This window comes from Lissotriton vulgaris, chromosome 8 (assembly GCF_964263255.1).
Source record: "Lissotriton vulgaris chromosome 8, aLisVul1.2, whole genome shotgun sequence".
NCBI classification, from domain to species: Eukaryota; Metazoa; Chordata; class Amphibia; order Caudata; family Salamandridae; genus Lissotriton; species Lissotriton vulgaris.
This window is the reverse complement of record NC_141696.1, coordinates 165,206,011-165,221,827: the sequence shown is the minus strand read 5'-3', so window position 1 is coordinate 165,221,827 and position 15,817 is coordinate 165,206,011. Positions and strand designations below refer to the sequence as shown.

Sequence of the window (15,817 nt, the reverse complement as noted above, 5' to 3'; positions counted from 1 at the left end):
CTAATGCTGCTCACAAAGCGAATCCTAATAATTTTAAAGGACCCTTTAACACCTGCATGGCTTGTGTTTTACAGTGTAAGAGAAAGACGATTCAACCGCAGTATTATATTATTATTCACTCTAATCCGGTTACCAGGAGGTACTTTCTATATAGAAATACAGTTTCTGGTAAAACAAATGATGAAGGTCATCTTTCCATACACTGATTGTCCTTCCCTTGCATGATGCTATGAAATGAACTATTTCAACGCATGTAAATAAATTAGGGTTGGGATTCCCAATGCAGTTTAAAATGCATACTTTCTGAACTCCTGTATTGGTGTGGCTAGAGTGCTTTTATCTTAAGAAATCCAGACTGTGGTCCTGTGGAGGGAAGGTCGGAAATAAAGCTTAGGAGGATTTTTTTTGTTTACTTATGGTGGCTTTAAGTAACTGTTCTAAAGTCACCTATAAACAGGGGCACTGACATTTTTGGTAAGGAACTGCTTCTCCAATAAATTTCACTCTTCTGGTTAATGTGTGTTCTCTCTGTCTTGGGGTTGAGATTTAAGGGAGTTACAGTGGATCTCTTGATCCTTTCCCTCTTCCTCCACTCCTGGTCCGGGTCAACAATCGCCACTGACGCCCATCAAAAAATTGGAGACTATTCGGGTAAGTGTAAAGACAGCATAAAGAAACGGGAGTTCAGCTTTCCGCTTTAGGAACTTACTCCCATTTGTTAACTCCCTCCATACCCTCTTCTAAGGTATTCAGGTTTCCTTGGGTGCGATTGTCCTCTTCCTCTCATGCGGATCACAGTCACTAACCCCCATGCTCGATAGTTCCTTTGAGGTTTTATTTTCCCCTTGTACAAACGGGGTATAACGGTCGAGTAGTAGCCACATTTTACCAGTATATCATCCGTAGTGCCCTTTGTGAGAAATGTTCCCTCTCCAAGGTTCCTCTTAATGAGTATAGCACAACTTTCCAGTATTCACCACTGCTGCCCACTCCCACCTCAGGTAGGCTGTACCTTCCACCTGCATGCGGTGGTCAAGCCCGGTTTACTCACCCCTGTAGGCACAACTTTCCGGAGTTGTGACGGGAATCTCTACAAGGGCAGATGGCACACACTACTTCTCCGATCAGGTCACTTTGTCCTATGCCTCTTGCGTCGCTGTGTCGGCTGCTTTCGTCGCCCGCTCTGGAGTCTCGAGAACGTTCTTCTTTCTCCTTCTCTCAGCTACTGTACTCCGTTTGGCTCTTGTCTACCTCGTGTCTTTGTTACTCTGTCTCCCCTTTTTGGGTTTCTGGTGTCCTTTTCTTCAATCTAGCTTCTACTCTTCCTTGCTGTGTAGTGGTAGCCCTTCATCAGTCTCGATTCTTTTCCTCATCTATATGTTAACCCTTCCCTTTTACTAACCGTTTCCTCCTCTCTTTCTAGGTGCTGGTAGGTTCAGCAGCGATATTCACGATATCTTCTCCCAGCCTAACATGTAAATGGTGTTTCAAGTCTGTGTCTTCCTCACTGGTTCCCAGACCAAGACATCTCCTCACGATTCGAGGATTTTAGGCTGTGAGGAACTCAAAGAGGCATGTAGATTACTGATGAGTATCCCGATTTGTAATCCCGGTTTAATTCGGTTATATGTAAGGTGCTCCCTCACCCTTTCAGCCCTCTTGCGTACTATTCTTTAAGTCAAGTCTGCAAATACGGACGCATTACATGTGCTCTTGTTTGCGAGACACTACTGTTTACACTAAAGAGCTTGGAGCTCGCCTATTGCTTACCATTTGCTTGCATCTGTTTCACTCTTCTTTGCAGACTCCTAAACTGACCAGACAGGTCAAGTATCATTTCCGTTCCTTTCTGTGGAGCAGGGACCAAGCACAGATTGATTCAACGTATTCAGTGCCCATCTATCCTACCCAGTGCAATTCCGGTACTATTTCTTCTTCTCCCCTTCAAATTACCCCTGCCCCCTTCTGGAACCCCTTCCCTCCTTTCTCCTTTTGCTTTCCCAATTGCCCTCCTTCTTCTGCTGTCTGTTATTCCTGCTCCCTCCTAGTATCTCATGTTCTCAACCTCCTTTTGTTTTCCAAACATGCTGCACAGCAGCACGGACGGCTATGCAACATGGCTAAAAAATACAGCTCTATGACGCTATCAACTCTAGTCGCGTCAGAGTTTTTTTCTTGACTTTAAACCATGTTGCAAAGCAGCTCTTGCTGCTGTGTAATAGGTCTTAAAACGCTGACAACGCCAATAGATCTCACATATGCTTGGCCTATTAGGTTGCCACCCATCCTTGGGACTCTGTTTTTTTTGGGGAGGGGTGAAGGATAACCACCAACTGATATCATTTGAAGGGGTGTATTTGGCTTCTACAGCCCACCTCTCGTTTTATTTGGGGCTGCAATGTTATAGGGTGGCATCTAAATCACAATTTTATTTTTCTCTATATAAAGGTCTCCCACATGCTTCCCCGTTGCCTTTTGCTGCACTCCTCCTTCATGGCAGGTGGAAGAGAATGTGGTCAGAGATCAGCGGGTGCTGAAGTGATGGGGAGAAAGGAGTGGTGGAAAGTCTATGTACTTCCTACTTCTATGGCTAAACCTATCACAACCGGGAGAGGATGCATTTTGACAATTAGAGTTTCCTTTACATTTTGGCTGTAATAAGACGTTTGCCCAAAACATAATAGAAGGCCATGCTTCCTTTAGAGGTAGATGTACCTCCATTTTTCAGAAGGTGACGCCACCACTGACGTTGCCACTGTAAACCCTATCACGATGGGTCACCCAAAGGATTTGGTGGGGAACATGGCTATATTTAAGTTGAGGCTTCTAACGCCATGTCCAGTTTTTCCTGCCCAGGGAAAAATATCAAAGTAATTAAGGTAGTGGGTGAAAACATTAACAAAAACTACACTCCCACTTTGGAACTTTTGGAATTGTGGAGACTACTAGCTAGTCTGTAGTGATGCTCACTGCAATGCTGGCTGGTTGATTTTGAAAGACATTCTCAAAGTGCCCCTGCTGCGTAGTCAGAAATACTGGTGTACAGTCCAAGTCAACTAGGTGGCGAACAGGCTGGTAGCTGGGTTACTGACGAGTGTGGAGCCCCAGTGGTTTGTGGCCCCAGCAGAATACTCTACATGAGGTCCGAAGTCTGTTCACCGCAGTCCATTTCAATGGCTTTTGTGCCTCAAAGGGCCTGGAAAGTTCTAGTTTCTTAAGATGTTCTGGTCACACTGAAGAGCACTTCTAAGTCTTGTTTACTCTATGTATTAAATATCCTTTATTCACACAATTAGATGAAGCATGTTAAAATTCACCTCATCACTGATCAGCCTTGTGCGAGATCACCGAACAATGAAAACTTTACAGACGTCCACATGTGCTCCTACTTATTTAGACAGTTGAGTATTAGGTTTATATAGGTCTTAATAGCTTTCAACAAAAATAATCCTATATCCACACAATAAATTATTAGGAAAAAGGAAATAGAACCACAGTGTGGATGGTACCAAATAACATGCAAATGGTGTCTGTAGGCCAAGGTTGAACATGCACCCCTCTCACTAATGCTGGTCCACACCTCTTGTGTACTCTAGTGTCTCGCTGGTCCTGATTAACAACCTATGACCAGAGAAGTAATTCTAACTCTGCAAAAGCAGCATGGAATAAGCATAAGCTGTCCTGTTGTCTGGAATTTGCTGATTTAGAGCACAGAAGCTACTACATAGGTTAAATATATTTACTGTTGATAGGTTCAGCTCTCTCAATTATGCATTTATTTTCAAGAAGGAAACCAAGAGAAGGGCAGCATTAGCATGGACATAGGTAGAGATGTTTGAAAGCTGCTGGTGTAGACAAAGGCTGGAATGAGAACCCAAACCAGCCCTGGAAATTCAGTTGGATGGCCCCAGGGGTGCGGGATGGAGGGAGGGGGTGGGGCAGGGGGTGCTAGTGAGAAGCACTGCAGCTGCTTTTGTTACAGGGGGGCGATATTGTAGCACTGCTGCAAAACCGGCTCATAACAAAACTAGCCCCCACCCTTCCGGCCCACTGTGAAAACGCCTGGTGCCCGCCACGGCTAGTCCGGCCCGACACATACTGCCACGGTTAGTAGAGCGACACAAAGAATGCAGACCTTATGTGCATATGGAGTTTCTCTCAAAAACAACTAAAGCGGCCTCCAACCATGGAGAAATCGGCATCGATATTTTCTGGAAGGGAGGCCCAGCAGAAGCAGCAACATACTGAGGGACAGGATGACAACAAGCAATGGATGCCTTGGAATGCTTCCAGCTGGAGCTCAAACCTGCTAGGAATCATACCGGCTCTTCTTGCCACCTTCTTCCTATATTAACATTGTACTACAATACATTCTGGGCCCCATCTGACTCATTTGGCTGCAGCACTTAGGAAAAATTACAAAGATATTTATCATTAACACTTCAAATTCACTCCAGGTCTTATCCACACGAAAACTAATGAGATAGACTTGACATGGGTGCCATTATGCCCACAAACTACATTTTGACTGACCGTATTTGGCTAATGAAAATATTCCACAAGCTCCTGCTGCTCTGCCCTGCATTGGGCAAGAGGAGAACATGATGCCTGATCAGATCAGACAGTCAATGCAAAATGATGTAGTATTTTTGTAGCATGTATCTCAATGTGAATACATCTACCTTTTAATATTTGATGAATCTTCCCGAAACTTTCCAAAACAATTTTCCTCCACCTCAGCTCCTACCTGGGATGTCTTGTTGGGGATCCATCAAGCGGAGGCGGAGAAAACAGGAGGGGGAGGGGTGGGGGAGTTCCCAAAACGTGTTTTCCCCATTCATTTTTCCATAGGAACTTTAGACACAACTACAGCCCAAATAGCTGAAGGCATTTACACTAAATTTGGCAGAAAGCTAGCTCTAGGGTCAGAAGGAGTGTGCTTTGTGATTCAGTGAAAATTCGTTCAGTAGTTTTTGAGGAATGAAGGCTCAAAAAAGGGTGTATATATCATGTTGGGGAGGCTCCACAGAGCAGACAAATCTCATGGTGAGATCTGTTTGGCTGTCACCACATCAACAAGGATGTGGCGGCAGCCATCTTATGGCTCGTGACTCAGTCCTGAGTTCTAACAATAATGTGATAAAAGACATAAGAGGGCAGGGTAGGCATACCCTTACCCTCAAGGCATGGTGGTGGGGGTCCCATATGGAGCCCGCTTGGGGCCCAAAAAAAATTATACAACAGCACAGCTGTACAACAAGCCAAATAGTAGAAAAGCAGAGCTATTTGGCTTTGTCGAATTCTTTATGCTACGTTGTTCAGCAGCGCAGCTGCAGTGCAATATGCTTTAAAGTAAAAACATTTTATTAAGTGCTATGACGCAGCACGGTGCTGTACAACATAGCTAAAAATATTCGACAATGGCAATAGGTCTTGCATAAGCACGACCTATTGGCTTTGCCAATGCTTGTTTCTATACTCCATTTCTCATCTATCTTAGAAAAAGCCTGGTGTTTTGTAAATGGTCTACTGTGTTCAGTACATAGTAGAACTGAAACTTTGGGTTCAACTATCTTGTAAAATATAAATGTGTGCCTAAACAAAATTAAGTCCATGTATTTATGATTCAAAGTGCATCTCAGACAGTAGACTGGATTGCAATGGAACTGATAATGTGTTTCTCTTGTTCAACTTGCCCATCACATAAATAATGCAGCAACTAGTGCGAGGCTGGCCATGGCCGCATCTGGGCGGAGGACTTCGCTAAAACTGCTTGCACAGTCGCTAAGCAGTAACTTGATATTTGCAAGGCAGAACTCAGGGACTGTTCATACGTAGATTAATGTAGTCAATCAATCAATCGGGGTTTGCAAAGTACAACTACTCACCCGCGAGGGTCTCAAGGCGCTAAAAGGGAGGGGGGTGGCTCTGTAGCATGCTGGGGTCATCCCAAGAGCCATGTCTTGAGGTCTTTCCTGAATTGGGGCAGTGGGAGGGTTTACCGGAGGAGACGGTCATGCCAGGCCTTGGCTGCGAGGTAGGAGAAGGACTTTACTCCCGTTCTGGTCTTACAGATGCGTGGAATAGTGGCCAGAGACAGGTCGGCTGATCGGAGGGGTTTCTTGGGTGGGTGAAAGGAGTGTCTCAAAGCAGGTTTTTCCCTATTGGCAATGCTGTTTCACTTAGGAATAAGATATTGCAATGGCTAACTGGCTGCACAAAATCCAGAATCGAGAGCATTCTTTTTGTAGTGTCCAGCTAAAGCACATTCATTTGCTACCCTACATGCGCAGTAGGAGGGAGTATAGTACCGATCAAACTACGAACCCCAGGAAGCAATCACTTCTTGGAATTTCTCATGGTATGGGTCTAGAAGCAGTTTTCAGATGCCTCAGTGTCTGCTTAAGGCTACCAGCAGGTCTCTTTTCTAACTTGATTTTAAGGTCACTGCTATAGTGAGGCGGTTGTATGACGTTTCAACGCATGCTTTTACAACGCATGCCATTACGACGCAACTTTTACAACTCAAGTCGTTACAACGACTTGCGTTGGGGGGCGCTGGATAGTGAATAGTGTCATTTACTATTCCAACTCCAGTCCCCGTGGATAGTAGGGAAGGTGTTGGATAGTAATTAAACTATTTCCTATCCTAGAGCGCCCTCCAGCGCAATTTGTTTTAATGACTTGCGTTGTAAAAGTTGCGTCGTAATGGTAGTGCGTTGTAAAAGTTGCGTTGTAAAGGATGTTTCCCTAGTGAGGCCACTACAAGCAGCTGACTCAGTGTCACCAAAAATGGTCACAAGAAGGAGATAGCTTGTAACAAATGGTCTCAAAAAAGGTCTTTGTGTTAGAAGAAAGGGAGTGCAGTAAAAGCTAAATATAATTTTGTCTGGAGCTCTGAAAACTCCTCCACTGTAACAACTTGATTTGGTGGTGAACTTCATTGGTAACGGGTCGCTCAGCGTTGGGTGCAGCTCATGGTAATAATTATTTTATATTCCACTTTTGAGTGCAGGTTTTTTGCTTTTGTACATGATGGAGCATTATCTAGTTTGGTTGATTTGAGGCTGAACAAAGGGAAACCGTTGACTTCACATACCATAGATGAAGTTTTGGTCTTACACAACCACTTCCACTTGACGTTTTACGGTGCTTGAGCAAAGAATGACTAATTGAGAAATGTATTTTGGTGCTTTCACCAATTTGACTTTCGCACAACGAATAAAACACTAAATACATACACACAACTCCCCCCGGCTTCGGAACAAAAAAAACAGAATTGCAATTATTTTGATCTGTGGACATGCTTTGATGCACGTGATGGATGTTCGCCAAATGTCCTGTAAAAAGTCACCCGTTACCAAGTTTCTTATTTAGGTTTTTGCCAAGTATTGCGCCATCAGTCAAAACTGCTGCAAAGTAGATGGAATAAGACCTCCCTATCTACTCCAAGGCCTTTGATTCAGTTCAGGGGTTGAGTAGCTAACTACTCCCTGTCTGCTTGCCTTAGTATGGGGCTGTTGGGACTGTTGGTGGGGGGTGCCATCCTCAAGCCCTCAATGGCGTGGATAACCTTAAAAACGAACAGCAATGCCCGGCCTTAACTGCTGGGTCTAAAAAACACATGGGGGAAAGAGACTTCCAGGGCTATAAGCGTGGAAGCCACTGAGGGCACACATGGGGAAAACTGGTGGACACACAATGCACTGTGCACTTTATTATTACAGCTAGTGAAATTACATTTCAGACAACGCTCAAGGGCAAAGTTCACCCTCGAGCAGAGAAGGTGAAGGCTGTTAAAGACTCCTACAGACATTCTTTCTATGCCCTAGTGACCTGCAAATAGATTGAAAATGTCCACAAAAGCAAGGTCACAGAGCACTTCAAGTGCCAACAACGTTACTACCTTGAAGTAAACACGAGACCTCAGGAAAAAGGTCAAAGGTCTGACTACTGGTTCTCACAACTGTATTTTTTAAAGTAAACACAAACGGAATGCGGGAATCAGGCAGTCCAGATAATAAGACTTGCACCATCCAACTAATACCATGTCTGCACAGAGACCTCATTTCCAAAGAGCTGCAATGCCTCGAGAAAACTAAGTGTGAGCGAAGGTATGACATTTCACCACATTTTGGGAAGGTTAGATTTTTTAAACAGTGGTTGGGAACAAATCAGACAAATAAACACAAAGCAAGGTTATAGCAGAAGAGCGTTTCTAGAGAAAAACAAAAGTTTATGCAAAAAAAAAAAAAAAATCAAACAGGAATAATCCAAAACAGAATAAATAGCCTGAAAACTGCACCCCAGGCGAAGTACCAAACTTTGCAACTTGGTGAAATGGAAAGTTCGTGTACTTTGACCAACTTCGCTACGAGGCAATAACTTCACACCTTCCTTAACCAAAAAAAAAAAATCATAAAAAGCCACTAAACCAAGAGAAAGGCAGCTTAGTTGCGGAGGGCTGTCCAGGACTACTCCTGTGAGCACAGCACAAAAGTAGCAGGCAGAGGACACCGTATGCAAGGTGGTGGAGAGAAAGTCAAAGGCTAGAGACGTCCCATTTCCTTTCAGCTCCTCATCCTTCAGGCTCCCTTTTCCAACTAAATTTCATTGAGCAAAAAAAAAGGGCACCATGCGAGACCCTTGCCAATCAATCACAACTTCCTTTGCCTTTACCCACAATAAGAATTTAACTTCTTTAATCAGGCAGTTAGGAGAATGAATGACACAGATGCTCGCTTTATGAAGAACAATCTTTCTGAAGCACTTGGAAGCCAATCAGAACATCATATATTGCAGAACTTTGAACACTGAACAGACCTCTACTATTCCCACAACATTCTTTATCTTTCCCTTTTGGGACTGCTTCAAGATGTCAGCGCCAGAACCCCTGGCCCCCACGAACGCCACAACGCCAGACTCCGCTACGATGCCAGCCCCCTCCACGCACTCAACACCGGACGATCTTACACCTGCTTTCTGACCGCCCCGACGCGCACCCAAGGACCCTTCTCCTGCCGGAGCTGCAGCTTCACCAGCATCCGATCCGCCAACCCACCCACCAGGATAGGACGCAACCACCTCAGATGCAAACTCCTGAACACCCGCTCCGCACGCAAACACGCTGTTGAACTCTGGGACTTGCTTGACACATCCTCCCAGGACATCGCCTTCCTGACAAAGACCTGGCTGAACCCCACCTTGGCACCCGACATCGCCAAAGCCATCCCGGACGGCTACAAGATCACCCGCAGAGACCAAACCAACGGTGTCGGGGTGGAATCGCCATCATCCACAAATCCACACTAAAGGTCTCGACCAACGCAGACGACACCCTCAGCACCGCCGAACACCTGCACTTCCAGATCCACACCGATCCCAACACCACCCTCAGAGGAACCCTCATCCACCGACACCCCGGAATCCGGCCACAGTTCAGCGACTCCATCGCTGACTTAGTCAGCACGCACGCCCTCGCCTCCACGGACTACATCCTCGTCGGAAACCTGAACTTCCACCTTGAGAACAACAACGACACCAACTCCACCACCCTGATAGACAACCTCAGACTCAGGAAGCTTGTGACAACACCCACCCAGTCCGCCGACCACACACTTGATCCCATCTTCACTGCAATCCCCTAGATCTCCTTCAGCCACACCACCGAACTCCACTGGACCGACCATCGCTGCATCCACTTCACCTTCCGGAAACCCGCCACGCACCACCGCACCCAACTGAAACCCAGCCGCAGCCGGAGCAAAATCACCGAAGACCAGCTAAACACCGCCCTCAGCCAAAGCCCACCCACAGACCCCACCGACCCCGCTGCCAGCAACCTCAGACGTTGGATCGACGACTGCGCTAACATCCTCACCCCGATCAAGAATCCCTCTAACAGACGCACCAACAAGAAAGAACGCCAGCTGGTTCACCATAGACCTTAGACCTCCAAACAAACCTGCCGAAAACTGGAGACGAAATGGCACCAAAAATAGACGACTCACCTTCTACACCCCAAACAGCCAGCTCCGCCGACCAGGCCCTGGCTACCGTCCCTCGCATCCGAAGAGCAACCTCAGGTGGCAGATCGTTCTCCTACCTCGCTGCCAAGTCCTGGAGCACCCTTCCCATCCTTCAACGGCAGACCGAAGACCTACTATCCTTCAGGAGGCTACTCAAGACCTGGCTCTTCGAGCAGTAGCAGCACCCTCCCCTCCCCCCAGAGTCTTGAGACCCTCACAGGTGAGTAGTGCGCTCTACTAATACCTTAATTGATTGATTGATTGAATCCAGCTGTCAAAATGTGACGTCTACTTCTGTACTTCTAATTGCAGTCTAATTTTTTTCTACTTTTTGACTATTGGTAAGCTAACAGAGAAAGAATAAAAACTTCCCGTTGTAAATCATTCAAGAGAATAAAAGACATTCAAATAAATAAACCGTACAAAGAGTGATCGGGAGAGTCCCTCAATATGTTTATTAAAATCCAGAATCTCCCAACACCCTCCTTGGAGAACCTACATTTTATCTGTAAGAAGAGAGGGTATCTCAATGCATGTTCAAAGCTTGTTAACATAGCACCTCAACTGGTTTTAAGTAGAACTTCAAAGATATCCTCTCAAGATATTCTCCACACGTCCTCCTGCCAGAAATAACTTACAAACCATCGCCTTCTAGTAGAGTGAGCAGCAAACCTCTCAAATTCCACCCTTGCTCTTCAATCACCAAATGAACACATTTAGTTATAGCAGCTGGTTTCACTGCACCATGAGACACCAAATCGGGCCACCCGCCCAAATCACACAAACTCTCTTCTCATTTGAAGACATTTAACCACACAAAATGTTGTCTCAATCTGAAACCTTGGATGAGAAAAAACAGACAAACTCAGGCTTCATATGCAGGGCCAGCTTTAGCGCTGGTGGTGCCCGGTGGGATAATGTTTGTTGGCGTCCTTTCATCCATGGTGAGGTGGTGACCACCTCCACCACGGATTCCCTCACCACCACCTTTTAACAGTGCCCGTCAAGTGTCCATAACCACTCTTTTTCAGATGCATTTAATTAGTTACATAGCACTAATCAAACCAGTGTAGGATGTCAAAGCACGTTGCATCACACACATTACACAGAGACAATCATACGTCTGTAAATCAGTGTATAGGAAATGTCATATAAGACATAGGACTACAAGGTGCAGGAGTGACATGTCATCCATACTAGTAGGCATTACAATTTAAAAGTGCTTGGTCTGGAGAAGCATAAACTCAGAATTTAAACTGTAACACCATGGTTGGGGGTTCTTGAACAATATGAATCAATTCCTATCCAAAATGAACTATTTTTGCAACATTAATCTATGCTCTAATCTATACTGTGCAGTGTGCATGCAGTTCTTTGATGACAGTTAATAATTCCCTGTTCTATATTAGGATTTTATTTATACACTCCAAGTAACAAACAGATGTCTCTTAGAAAAGCAGTAACCCAGTGACCTGCCTATTTACATTATATGACTTTGTGATCTGCCTGGAACACGTTCTTTGCAGCAGACATATTAAGCCTCCGCCTATTTCATGATCAGTCAGAACCTCAATTAGACAAAACTCTGATCTCTCTCCAGGAAGAACATTAATCACCGGAGTAAGCTTGACATTTTTACTGTTGTCTGAAAATTGTTGGAGGCAAGGAACACAGCAGCAGGTGTTTATAAAACCCAAATAAACTTGCAAACACAGCGCCCAGGTGCTTTTAAAACCAAAATAAACTTGCAAACACGGCACCCAGGTGCTTTTAAAACCAAAATAAACTTGCAAACACGGAGCCCCCTGAAATCAGTACCTGGTGCGGTGACATCGGTCGCACCGCCCTAGAGTCAGCCTTTTCATGTTCTTGAAATCACAAACAGTGATCCACTGGCGAAAGGGAATTACTATCCACATTCAAAGCACAAACAAATGAAACACCCCTAAAAGAGATTAGGCACAGCCAATTAGTGATGACATAACTGATGTAGAGTTTGAATTTCCTGCCCACTTTTCAAACAGCTCTAAAATATGGTCAACATTCTGAATGGAGTTCTAGTGCGCAACAGGTGGGCTTCACAACTTAAGTCCTTCATTATGCTACAAACTTCAACATCCTTACCAATTGATCTCGTATACATTCTGGCCCATTACCTCCCCCTCTATAAAGTCAAATTATACTCAAATTTACTTCCTTTACCCTCCACTTCAAAGAGCACTCCCTTCCAATGCCTCTCTGTTTGAAGACGGACTCTCTCGTATGTCGGCTTGGACACCATCTTTCATGCGGCGGGGGACACCTTTTCCTCCTGGTAAACAAGACCTTCTCTCATTGCTACGAAGATCAACTTCCCACACATCCAAAGGATTTCGTTTTTTTTTTTTTAGAGTTTTCCTCTGACATAGTCTACACTCCTCTCTCCCTCATCCTGGGACCAGAACTTTTCACTCAACTCCTCAACCAATTTTATTTTTCCATCAAAGGCACATGTCAATGCCTTAACTCCTGTACGTCCTGGTGACTACATCCTCTCAGCATTTCATACTTCACCTCGCCCCCCCTTCAAATGGCGGGCACCTCCTCCTGTCTAAGAGGAATTTCCCTTTATATATATATATATATTTTTTTTTTTATTATAACACCCATAAGTGCACCAAACACTTCCCTACAAACGTTCACTTGGCATCTCATAAACGGTCACACCCTGACAGTTACACCCATTAAGACCTGTAATAGTGTGCCAGACCTACCGGTTATGTAAATGAAATGCATTTTCTGTAGCTCATCAAAATAGCCACCAAATTTCATAAGATTTTAAAACTCCTGAAGTCTTTCTTTAGTTTCTATACTCGGTCAACAGGTGCACAACTGCAACACTAGGTGGCCTGGGAGCAGCATGAGCTTCCTCTTGCCCCCCCCCGTTGCTTGCAAGCTATCTGCCAACAATCTACTGTTTGCACCACCCTTGAAGAAGCCAGCAAGCGGGGCCTTCACACTGAGAACAAAGGGTGCAACGACTACTGGCCTTGAGGGCCATTTTTTAAACTCAATGTTTCATGGGAAACAACTAAGAATCCTGAGTAAGCCCTAATTAAATTAATCTGAAAACAATTGTAAAAACGCCATGCTCAAGAAATGATTTGTATCTCTGCACTCATTAACTTTTATTTTTTTTTAGTCACCAGAATAACTAATCAATACATTGCACAAAATGGTTATAACAAACTCACTGATACCCATTCAGTGTTTCAAAAAATTATATACTCAGACAAACCAACTGAGTCACATACAACTCACTTCAGCAGCAACCAAATTTCAAAAAAAGGAAACCGAGTCTTTAGCTGTCTGGAAGCAGTAAAGAAAAGAGGATGAGAGAGAATGTTGGGGAGATATTAAGGGACAGATTGATGACCATTTGGTTTTGCGAGTCGCAATAGCAAATGTACAACAGTGTCAGAGACACAGCGATTTCCAATGGGGTCGCAAAATGTGAGGCTCATGAATATTAACTCGTAATTTGTGACCCCATTGGGAATGGTTGGCCCTCCCAGGGATGGGGGGCCGCTGGGCTCAGCAGACCTCCATGTCTGGGACTACTTTTAAATAAAGCAGGTTTTTTTTTCATGCACAACGTTTGTTTCATTTTTTAAGGGCAGGCAGTGGTGGTCCCTGGGAACACTGCCTGCCCTTTAAAAATATTTTCCCATGCATTCCCAAAAGGGGAAGGGGTCCCTTGGGGACCCTTTCCCATTTGCAAATGCTTTACCACCTACTTGAAGAAGGTGGTAAATTGCGATTGTTTTGCAACCACAATTCCGGTCGCAAAACAGTCATATAGGGCTCAGACTCACTATTAGGAAGGGACGCCATTGAAACGTCCCTTCCTAATAGTGTGGAGCTAATCCTAATTAGCGAGTCGCCAATAAATTGCGACTCGCTAATTACCGTTTGTGTATGGCCCTTAGATATTTTTGCATGTGCAAACGGGTCGCAAAACTGTTTGCGCATGCAAAAATACGTCGTACATCTGGCCCTAAGGGTTTGTTTAGAGTTCAAGGTTCTGTAATATAGGATTGCAAGAAGCGGCAATAAAAGACTCTTATGCATAATGATAGCCTCCGGCCATGCAATAACATTGGTTGCAGCGGTGGCACAAACCACGCTCACCTGAACATGTGATCAAATGCAACAACTTAAGGTTTCTTCGCCAGGACTGGAAACAAAGATGAAAGCAGGAAACTAACCTGTAAGGCCCAAGTAGGCAGCTAAATAGCGCGTCTCAAGGCCGTCCTGGCGGGTCTGAATCGCACCATAGATGGGAGGTAGAATCATAATCAGGTTACTGAGCGTGTTCCCTGTGGTAAGGAAACAGAACAGAGATTTAGTGCTGGGCACAGCAGCACCTGCACAAACAAAGCTGCAGTCATTCGATAAACAAGGCCCCAACAGTGTTTCAAAACTCAAAAAAGCACCCACCCATCCCCTCAAAGCCACTTGCAGCTTCGACACATTCCATACAGATCAGAAATACATTTTTCAAAATTAAGTCTTATCCATGCAGCACTGTAACTATTTTTTATTACATGTTAATGACTATTTGTTTATAAATACCGTGCACGAAAGATTGTGAAGAAACAGTACACTAAATAGCAAATGGAGATATCCCCTAAAGTAGATTTCTGGCTACAACTAGGCGGAGATCTCCGTACAATGGTATTCACCAATTCTGGGTGGAAACCTCTGCCCAACAGTAGGATTTACAAGTCTCTGACTCCTTACACAAGAGGGTGGAGACTCTGACGATGGATATTGCAACAATAAATTTACTACAAGTAACTTTACAACCGGATTTCAATCTACGCCTATAGGTATAGAGCTCCAACCAGCAACGGAAAACTCAGAATAGAAAACTAGAGGAAACCAGCATTTGCCAGACTTAAATAACACACACCTGACTCACATTAATCTAGTAAACACGTAAATCCAGCCCACATCCTAACTTCTTCCCTCTTCCACTTGGACTGCATGTCTTTCGAGATGCTCTAACACACAAGCCGCCAAAAGGCAGCCATGTCCACTCAAGAGGAAGAGAAACATCACAGAAGAGGATACAAGCCCTGTATTCAACTTTGTAGATCATTACAGGAAACTACAAGGTCTACCTCCAAACACCCTCAGTGGAGTAAAGAAGACGAGTGGAGAAGGCGGCAGAATTTGAAAGACTCTGCCAGAGCAAAGGGAGTGGAACTTGAAAGGAAATTGGCAGGAGAAGAGAAGAGGGGTAAAGGAGACATTCCGCAGGATTCAAGTGGAAAAGGCTAGTAATGGAAGCAGAACAGGATCCTGTCTCCCAATGCACAGTGTCGAAAGCTTTCTCCATGTCTACTGACAGAAAAGCATGTATTTGTTGCGTCTTGGGACTTCAGCCATGACCGCAAAGGGACAGACTTATCTTCCTTTGTCGATGCCCTACAGTACAATATACATAGTGTGTTACTCTGCTGTGCCTCAGAGTTTACATGGTCTGCACTCCCAATGTCACTTCCTGCTCTAACTTAAGAATATCTTTTTCTAGGGTCAGAATATCAGGTTTGTGTGGATTTAGCTATAAACTGTGTTGCGATGCAGATACCACATATGTACACCTTAAAGGTGTCCCATTCAATGGAGGCGGCTTTTCTTAAAGCGTCAATCACATCAAAACTTTGGTGTATTTAAGTCAATATGATTTCCCAAACTACCCTGTCTTCTAATGATTCGAACCTCAATTTCCAGCTCAGGATTCA

At 44.6% G+C, this 15,817-nt stretch overlaps 1 protein-coding gene across 1 annotated transcript in view; it reads right to left on the bottom strand.

Moving 5' to 3' along the window:
- Positions 1–15,817, bottom strand: part of ACER3 (alkaline ceramidase 3) — a 187,371-nt gene that overhangs the window by 93,320 nt on the left and 78,234 nt on the right. Inside the window, exon 2 of the mRNA XM_086933885.1 lies at positions 14,276–14,386. Coding sequence (XP_086790011.1) covers positions 14,276–14,386 — 111 coding nt within the window. The remainder of the gene's footprint in view (positions 1–14,275; positions 14,387–15,817) is intronic.